The sequence below is a fragment of the Setaria italica genome, chromosome VII (genome assembly GCF_000263155.2).
Source record: "Setaria italica strain Yugu1 chromosome VII, Setaria_italica_v2.0, whole genome shotgun sequence".
Classification (NCBI taxonomy): domain Eukaryota; kingdom Viridiplantae; phylum Streptophyta; class Magnoliopsida; order Poales; family Poaceae; genus Setaria; species Setaria italica.
Window position 1 is genome coordinate 3,653,382 of NC_028456.1, and position 10,367 is coordinate 3,663,748.

General features: G+C 45.0%; 1 protein-coding gene across 1 annotated transcript; it reads right to left on the bottom strand.

Annotated features, from left to right (window-relative positions):
* Nucleotides 1–5,114: 5,114 nt before the first annotated feature.
* LOC101760639 lies at nt 5,115–6,280 on the bottom strand. The gene is made up of 2 exons (XM_004977687.1): nt 5,469–6,280; nt 5,115–5,367 (listed from the first exon to the last, which is right to left on the bottom strand). Exons 1-2 carry the CDS (start codon nt 6,278–6,280, stop codon nt 5,115–5,117), a joined length of 1,065 nt encoding a protein of 354 aa, XP_004977744.1.
* Between the last annotated feature and the right edge of the window lie 4,087 nt (nt 6,281–10,367).

Below are 10,367 nucleotides of genomic sequence, written 5' to 3' on the forward strand. Positions count from 1 at the left end.
TTGTATCCAGTCTTGGTTAGGTCCACTATTATCATTCCATACTGATCTTTCGTTACTCCACCTTCAGCTAGCTTCACCCATTGGCAACAAAATAGAGGGATGTTCAACAGTCCGTATTCAAGTTCCGAGGTCTCCTTTATGAAACCATAATATGGGTCCTTACTCCTGTTGCTATCTATGACATCTATGCAGACACCACTATTCTGGTTGGTACTTTTCTGGTCTTGGGCTCTCATGTAAAATGTATAATAAATTATCTCGTAACCTTGGAATTTCACGATTGTGCTAGAAGGTCCCCTGGCTAACCAAGCAAGTTGTTCGCGAATCGCGTAGTTACCCATAAGGTGTTGACACAACCAAGAGGGAAAAGTATCCATGTGAAGACGTATAATCCAAGCATCGGATTTCATCGGGTATTGGAAAAATAGAATCTACTTGTGTTCCTAGATATATAGAGCCATAAAGGATGATTGTTGCAGAACAGTGAAGTGTGCTTTGTGGAACAAATCAATATCATTGCTCAAACTTGATTTCCTTCCAAGGGTGCCCGTTCTCCGCAGCCTCCCCTCGTGGCGTGATGTTGGAACCCCAATCGAATTAATTGAGTCAATAAAATCAACACAAAACTCAATGACCTCCTCTGTTCCATATCCCTTGGCAATGCTTCCTTCTAGACGGACACAATTAACAACATAGTTTTTTTTATTGACATGAACCTCTCGAAAGGTCACATATTGTGTAGGAATACTGGACCTAGAATAGTAATCTCTTTGACAAGGTGAACCAAGAGGTGCGTCATAATATTGAAGAAGGATGGTAGAAATGCCAACTCAAAGCTAACAGGATATTGTACCACATCGTTCTGTAGCTTTACTGGCTTGGTTGGATCGATTGCCTTCTGCAAAATTGCATTGAGAAACATGTATAGCTTTACGAGCGCCAATCATACATTCTCTGGTAGAATACCCCTCAGTGCAATCGGAAGCAATTGGGTCATCAACATGTGGGAGTCATGGGCCTTGAGATTTGTAAACTTTTTTTCTTTCATATTTATTATTCTCTTTGTATTCGAGGAGTACCCAGACGGAACCTTGATACTATTCATACATTCAAACATGCTATCCTTTTCTTCCTTGTTGAGAGTGTAATTGGCAGGATGTAAGTAGTGCTGTCCGTTATCTCTCTTTTCCGGATGTAGGTTATCTCATTGCTTCATACATTTCAGGTCCTGTCGTGTTTCCAATGTATCTTTTGAGTTCCCATAACAACCCATGAAGCCTAGCACATTCACGCAAAGATTCTTCATCAAGTGCATCACGTCTATTGCATTGCGGACCTCTAGGATTTCGCAATAAGGTAGCTCCCAAAATATTGACTTCTTCTTCCATATGGGTGCACGTCCGTTATCGTCGTTCGGAATAGGTTCACTACCAAGACCCTTTCCAAAGACTACCCTTACATCCTTTATCATCTCAAATACATGCTTTCCATTATGGTGTGCAGGTTTTTTACGATGGTCTGACGCCCCTTTGAAATGCATCCCTTTCTTTCTTAACGGGTGGTTAGCAGGAAGAAATCGACGATAGCCTATATACACGACTTTCGTACAGTGTTTCAAATATATGCTGTCTGTATCATCTAAACAGTGGGGTCCAATATCCCTTGTTTGTCTGTCGTGAAAGGTTACTTAGTGCAGGACAATCATTGAGGTTACAAACAACAATGCTCGTAGGTCAAAGATCTCTTGTTTATCCTCATCCCACACACGTACGCCTTCTTCTCCGAATGTTCTCCCTCCAAGCCATCTCTACACTTAACTCAATCTTCTCCGAAGTCTATCGAGAGTCACCTCCACATATCCAGTACCAGAAAATAATGGTACAACAGAAGATCTTCGAATCCACATACTCGGGCTGAATATCATAATGGAATTTTGAAATAATTGTCCAAACGTCTTTTGGAGCAAGTGCCACATTCTCATAATAGAAGTATGGTGGCACACACACAATAGCCCATCCAGACAAAAGATTTGTTCACTGAGCATGACCCATGGTGGCAAGCCAAAACCAACCAAAAGATGCTAGGTCAAGGTCAGTGAATAGAACTTTGCCTGAAGAGGATATTAGGCCAACATACTTCTATTATGAGAATTAGGCTCCAAAAGGTGTTTGGAATACTGTTTCAAGATTCTTTTATGATATTCAGCCCGAGTTTGTGGATTCGAAGCTCTTTTGTTCTACCATTATTTTCTGGTACCGGAGGAGCGGAGCTGACTCTCCATAGATTTTAGAGAAGATTGAGTTATGTGCGGAGAATAGTGAAAGTACATTTATACCATGTGCAGACACTATTCTTGAGGATTGGAGGAACGGAGGTGGTACATCCATTGCCGGTCCTTCTGCATCGTATTACGTGAAAAATGAACATAGGGTTTCATATTACATTAAGAACTTGATCAATATTAGGTAGGGGAAAAAATAGAATAAGTGTGTTAATAATATTTAGTTCTTGCTTTAAACATGAGATAAATAAATTATTGGTCAAAGAAATACAATTAAATTACAGTGACATGAAAAAATTATAGCAATAACCAAATTCTATTTTCTTACACCTACAATTTATTTACCTTCATTTTGTTGCAATGACTAAATATTAAAAACACATTTACGCTATTTTTTCTCATACCTAATATTGATCAAGTTTTTTCAACTAATACGAATCATATATAACAAGCAAGCTATTCATCAAATTCTAGCTAAAAAATATGTATAAATAAAAATCCTGTCCGTTCTCCCTCATTCTAAAAAAACTCATTTTTCTCCCTTTCTAAAGCATAAAACAAAGCATAATAACATTAAATGAAGAGAAGGACGAAGTAGCTAACCTTTACAACACTTTTGGATGAGTGAAATCCTCATGGAAATGAGGAAAAAAATTCGGGCAGCACCTCCCCTAAGGTTGCTTGCTCGCCATAAAGAGGAGGCCAAATGTCTCCAGTGAGTGGCTCGGGCTGGGGGAGAAAAAAGAGCTCTCGCTGTGTTGATTTTATCCAAGTTGGAAATTCCAACAGGGATAAAAGACCACCCCAGTTGACAAAAGGTTTAGTCCCAGTTGGACAAAAGGGGTGGTCTTTTGTCCCCGTTGGAATTTCCAACCGGGACAAAAGGGGAAGCTGTCGATGCGATATTTCTAGCCATTACAACCGGGACTAAGGGGGGAGGGGGGCTTTAGTCCCGGTTGGTATTTACAAACAGGACTAAAGCTCCCCCCACGCGGTGGCCTTCGGCGGCACATTTTTGACCTAGGACTAAAGCCACATAGTCACGGATCCAATGTTAACCGGGACTAAAGGAGCCAGATGGAAGGTCAGTTCTCTACTAACGCGACTTCAGCATGTGGCCTGTCACGCCGCAGGCAGAAGAGAAGGCCAGGCACTAGAGGAAGTCGAGGCGGCGGTGGATCTCGGCATGCAGCTCCCCCGGCAGGCGTTCAATGACAACCTTGACGACGCCGTCGCGCCGAGCGACTTCGGCGGCGCGGTGCCTTTGCCTCTTGCCTCTCATCGCGACCGCGGCGCGAGCTTGCCATAGCTGTGTTTGTTTCAAGGGCCGAGGCTAGGGCACGGGTTGTTTGTTATATGGCCATCGAAGTCGGCAGGGGTTCTGCTCGCAAGACCTTTCCTTGCCCGACACGTGTGCCACGCGAATAACGGATCGGAATTCAACTTGTGATCTGAGTTGAATTGAACTTGTGTTCAATTATCCAACTCGAAGACCTTGCTCTGATTCTCTCTGGATTATTACGTAACCTTCTATAAATATGTTTTTATGCGAGTTTTAATATCTCGTTTTGAATATGTATAAACGAAGTTGTATGGAGTGCTTTGATAAACTATATTATGTACGAAACCTAATATCACTTTGAGTTAGTCTTTTACGTTTTTAGACGTACGCACAGGATAATGCTGTACTAGTACTAGTGTAGTTAATGTGTGAAATAAAATCAACTGAAGGTTAGAATCACTCTTTCTTTCTTAATTTGAAATAAACAATGTGACGTTCGCAAAAGTAAAATGTTGAAGAGTATATATATATATATATATATATATATATATATATATATATATATATATATATATATATATATATATATATATCACTGAAAAACCATGGCAATATATATACAGCAGAAGGAATTCAAAAATCATAAAATACATATATACCCTAACAATACTAGAGAGGACTAACTGCAACAACCGTATTACTTTTTTAATTTAATAAATATTAGGTAACAAAAATACTAGCAGTACAAGCTTCTTAGTCATCTTTCCTCTCTAAATCCATTGAGGTCGAACCATAGCAAAGATGGTGATTCTCGCACAATCTGCAAGTGCCAACTATACCATTTCCACCCGGTACGGCAGTCGATCACCATATCTGGTTTTGCATTACACCTTTGAACTTGGACCAAGCACCTGCATTGGGTCCTTGCTTTCCAAAGGGTTGATGCTTGAAGGCTTGCAGCAGTCTCTCTTTTTATATCTTTTAAGAATTTGTTTAAAACATGAAATGCGAGGAAGCATATATACACTAGCTAGCCATACAGCATGAAATTGCATAAAACATCATGCATCAAAGAAAAATCACTAGTATGACCAAAATGACAGTTAGCTTACAGTCGACAGTCGAAATGGAAAGGAAAATAAAACAATCAATCATACTGCCTGATCTGTTTCAAAATACTCGCTACTTTGGACTTGTAGATCTAAATTTGACAGTGAATGTCTAAAAAATAGACATTTCAAAGTACTTCCTCCGGTGGGAAATATAAACTTATAGAGATTGACAACGCAAAATTAGTGCTACTAGTTTCAATACCAAGTCCACAGGTGGAGTGATGGTTTGAAGAGAGGATCTGCCTCCTTGCAACTCTCAAGTATGGATTACTTTGATTTGTAGGGAAGGATATGTTTGTCTCGTACATGTTTGATGGCAATTCCACACTTGGCATGCATATATATATGTATCTAAAATTCGAAACATCTAAGATAAGCCACTTTTAAATATTTAAATGCAATAATTGCTTGACCCTAAATATATGAAGACGATCGGTGGTCACAAGAAAGAAGGTGTGAACCACACCGGCGGCGGCCAGCGCGGGTTGTCTCCTTCCCCCGGAATATGCTGTAGTAGCCTCTTCGTCCTTCCGGTCTTGAGGATGTACACGGCAGTGTGCCTGAGCTCGGCGTCGTCGGGCTCGCCGTGGGAGCGCTGGTAGTTGTTGCTACCCAGCGCGTGGCGCAGGCAGGCGTCCCCCACCTCGTCGTTGGTGAAGTGGATGCAGCCGGCGGCGACGCGCGGGTGTTCCCTATTCGACTAGCACACCGAGCTGTCCACGCCGACGAAGAGAAGCGGCGTCGCCGACGTTCGCCGTCTCCCACCGCCCGTGCGCTGGTCCAGGACATGCACCGTGAAGAAGACGCGCAGGATGGTCTTCTGGTGGCCGTACTGCCCCAGCTCGTGCTGGACTGCTTCACGTGCTTGCACACGGCCATCAGCTTCCCTTCAGGCGACACGGCGAGGTACTTCCGGCGGAGGAGCTTGTCGTCGGCGCCGGCAAGCCGCGGCGCTACCACCTTGCTCGTGAACTCGCCTGTCCCGGCGTCGCGCTCCCACGCCTCGACGTCGCCGGCGTAAGTGACGGAGTAGAACCGGCCGTCGTGGTGGATCGCGTCCTCGACGCCGGCGGGGGAGCGCGCCATCCTCCAGACCTTGTCCTCCGCCGTCGCGAAGGCCGGGGCGCCGACGTGCCTGTCCGTGATGAGCATGGCGGCGTAGCTGCCCGGCTGTGGGGACGCCGAGAGGACGACCTTGCGGTAGAAACTCTGGCGCATCTGCGCCGCCGTGAGCGTCGACGACCTCGGCGTGTACGGCCCCCAGTCTTTGTCCTCCGGCGGGGGCGGGCCGCCGAACCGGACCTGCAGGAAGGGCTCGAGGTCGAGGGTGAACCAACTGCCGCCGCCGGTCGCATGGAGGAACGGGATGGTGTCGATGGCCGGCAGGGCGGCCTGCGCGCCGGTGGCCGGGTTCGCCATGCGCAGGCACGCCCGCTTGTCGGCGGTGACGAGCCACCCGTCCGTGGAGCCGATGACGACGCGGTGGAGCAACGCGAGATCCGAGGTGCGCATGGAAGCGGTGGGCCCTTCGGCCATGGACACGACGATGGCCTTCTCCTCGGTCAGGCCAGGGAAAACCACCCACGGCGCCTCCTGCCTCAGCATGTGGCCCGACGCGCCGCAGATCGAGGCGAAGGCCAGGCGCCGGAGGAAGTCGAGGCGGCGGTGGATCTCGGCGTGCAGCTCCGCCGGTAGGCGTTGGACGACGGTTTTGACGATTTCGTTGCGCCGGGCGGCTTCGGCGGCGCGGTGCCTCTGCCTCTGCCTCTGGTCACGGCGGCGGCGCGAGTTTGCCATTGCTGTGTGTTTGTTTCGAGGGCCGAGACTAGGGCACGGGTTGGTTAGATTATATAGCCATCAAAGTCGGCAGGGTTCTGCTCGGAGGAAACCATTTCTTGCTCGACACGTGTGCCACGCGAATAACGGATCACGTACGGAACTCTTATATAAATAAATATATGTTTTTGTGCGATTTTTAATATATATCACGTTTTGAAGTCTTTTCGAAGTGTATGTAGACGAAGTTGTATGCAGTACTTCGATAAACTATACGAAACCTAATAAGTAGCACTTTGAGTTAGCCTTTTTACGTTTTGATGCTAGCTGTACTCTTTCGCAAAAACTAATGATGATTAGTTCATGTGCGAATTACAGTCAATTGAAGGTTAGAATCACTATTTCTTTCTTAATGTCCAACATTTGAAATAAACAATGTCACATTCGAGTAAGCAAATAAAGGAAATGTTGAAGAGTACATTTTCTCGCTGAAAAACCATGGTAATATATACAGTAGAAGAAATTCAAAAATCATACAATTATAATACCCTAATAACACTAGAGAAAACTAACTACAACAAATAGATTATATCTTAATTAAATAAATAAGGCAACAAAATAATTAACAGTACAAGTTTCTTGGTTTTCTTTCCTCTCTGGATCCGATGAGGTCAAGCCATGACAAAGACGGTGATTCTGTTCCTATAGACTATACAATAGCCAATCACCATAATGGTTTAAAAGGCTTGATGCTTGGACCGAGCAAGCATACAGTAGCTAGCTACTCCACGAAATTGCATAAAACATCATCAAAAGCAAAATCACTCATAAGATATGACCAACCTAACAATCTGCGTGAGGGCGATGCTACTACAAGGTTTTTCCACCTGAAGGCCAACGGTAGAAAGAGAAAAAACTTCATCCAACGACTAAAGAAAGAAAGCGGCTGGGCTGTAACTCACATGGATAAGCAGCAGATAATCCAAAATCACTTCGACAGCGTGATGTCCACACCAACCACCCGCACCAAAGATTTAAATTGGGAAAAGTTACAATTCCCAGAGGTGGATTTAACCGGAATCGACAGCCCTTTTTCGGACAAGGAAATACTACACGCAATAACTGACTTGCCCAAAAACAAAGCGCCGGGACCGGACGGCTTCACTGGTCTGTTTTTCAAATCATGCTGGAACATAATCAAAAGTGATGTCATAGCGGCTGTAAACGCTTTCTACAACGCTAGATGCAACGACCTCAATTTAGTCAACACAGCCAACATCGTCCTAATACCCAAAAAGGAAGGAGCCGAAAGCATCAAGGATTTCAGACCGATAAGCCTCATACACACCATTGCAAAGATCATTAGCAAAATTCTGGCAACAAGACTCTAGCCATATATGGAGAAATTGATATCACCAAGCCAAAGCGCCTTCATAAAAGGAAGAAGCATACACGACAACTTCATGTACGTTCGTAATATGGCGCGACGATTTCAGAGACACAGAATGCCGACGCTGCTAATGAAGCTGGACATCTCAAAGGCCTTTGACTCTGTCCGATGGGATTACCTGCTCGAACTAATGCAACACAGAGGCTTTCCCACGCGGTGGCGGGACTGGATAACTGCATTACTGGCCACATCAACCTCCAAAGTCCTGATAAATGGAATCCCATCTGATTCAATCGCACACGGGCGAGGACTACGACAAGGAGACCCGCTATTCCCCTTCCTCTTCATCCTTGCGATAGATCCGCTGTACCAACTAATACACAAGGCGACGGAAATGGGACTACTCAAAAAGCTCGGAGGGCGTACGCCACGCACCAGCATCTCCATGTATGCTGATGACGCGGTCATATTCATAAAACCGACACAAGCAGACGTCGCAAACATAACAAAGCTATTGAATCTTTTCGGGGAGGCAACTGGGCTTAAAACAAACCTACAAAAGACAATTGTGGCTCCCATCAGCTGCGATAACGTAGACCTCGAAGAAATCCTCTCAGAGTGGCCGATTGCTCGCACAGGCTTCCCATTAAGGTACCTTGGGCTACCACTTGCGATAAGGCGCCTAAGGAAATTGGACTTTCAGCCCCTAATGGACAAAATAGCACAGAAGCTCTCCGGATGGCACAGTCGCAACCTCACCCAAGCAGGATGGGTTTGCCTCACCAAAGCAGTGCTTTCTGCGCAGCCATTATACCTGCTAACCGTCATAAAAGCACCAAACGAAGTATTAGACGAACTAGACAAAATAAGGAAACGATTCATCTGGGCCGGAGACAAAACGCTTACAGGCGGCAAATGCAAGGTTAATTGGATCAAATCCTGCTTACCAAAAGAAAATGGCGGGTTAGGAGTGCTAAACCTCCACAAATTCGCTAGAGCGTTGAGACTGCGATGGATTTGGCCTGAGTGGGAGTCACCGCGAAAAACATGGATTGGAACGGGGATACCATGTGACGACTCCGATCAACGCTTGTTCGCGGCTTGCACAACGATCACAGTGGGTAATGGACGCAAAACAAGCTTCTGGCATTCAGCCTGGGGACAAGGAACTAGGCCAAAGGACATTGCGCCCAACATATATATGCTATCCAGGGGAAAGCATAAAAAACTAGCAGAAGCCTTATATGACAATAGCTGGGTGGCGGACATAAACATTCATGAAGGACTGACAACGCAACACCTCCAAGAATTTGTAACACTCTGGCATCTAGCAACAATGGTGCGGCTGCAAACACAACAGGAAGACATAATTCGATGGAAATTCACGTCCAACGGAAAATACTCAGCAGCATCGGCATACAAGGCGCAGTTCCTGGGATCCACTTATGCACCGCACTACAAAACAATATGGCACTGCTGGGTGCCCCCGAAATGCAAATTTTTCGCATGGTTGATCCTCCAAAACCGCGTATGGACAGCCGATCGACTTGCGCGACGAGGATGGCCTCACTCCCCTGCATGCCCCTTGTGCCGTATACAACAAGAGACAACACACCACCTAGTGGCTCAGTGTAGATACACCAAGCGAATATGGAGCCTCGTGGCCACTTGGGCATCGCAACCAAGCATACAACCCTCGGAATGGCCCCCAACCGACAATGCCCTGGAATGGTGGATGAATATGACTACAAGGACCGAAGCCACTCGGAAGGGAACATGCTCTATGGTGCTGCTGATAATATGGGAAATCTGGAAGGAGCGGAATAGGCGAATTTTCAACCATCAAGAGATGGCAGCACCCTCATTGCTGGCCAAAATCAAGGAGGAAGCAGGCACATGGATTTTAGCAGGGGCAAAAGCTTTAGCGACTTTTTCATCTAGAGAGTAATCGCGTAAGAGTGACATATTTGAAACACTTCTGTAATAATCTACTCTATCAATGAAATAGGCACTGTCTCGTGCCCATTCGTTCAAAAAAAAACCTAACAATCAATTTTCAGTTGACAATCCAAATATAAAAGAAAAAAGTAATAATCTTAGGACCTCTGTTTCAAAATACTTGTCACTTTCGACTTGTGGAACTTTGACTCTGAATTTTTAAAGATAAACATACAAACAGATATACTATATTTTGTGTTACTAGTTTCATAGAACGGACGGGAAATATATAAATTTATAGAGTTTAACAACGCAACATTATTGATGTTACTAGTTTCATTATTACTCGGACGGGAAATAGAAGTTCACTGGTGGAGTGATGGTTTGATGGTAAGATCTGCCTCCTTGCAACTCGCAAGTATCAATATGGATTGCTTTGCACGGTTGCTTTCTTCCTCCCTATACGGTGGCAAAAAGTTTGGAGCAGTTGACCAAAGGAACTATATTGCATAAGCTAGACATCGATTGGTCATGTTTATTGGCACTCTTCCAATCCAAACCACAAAGGAAAAGTGAAAACGGGAACTG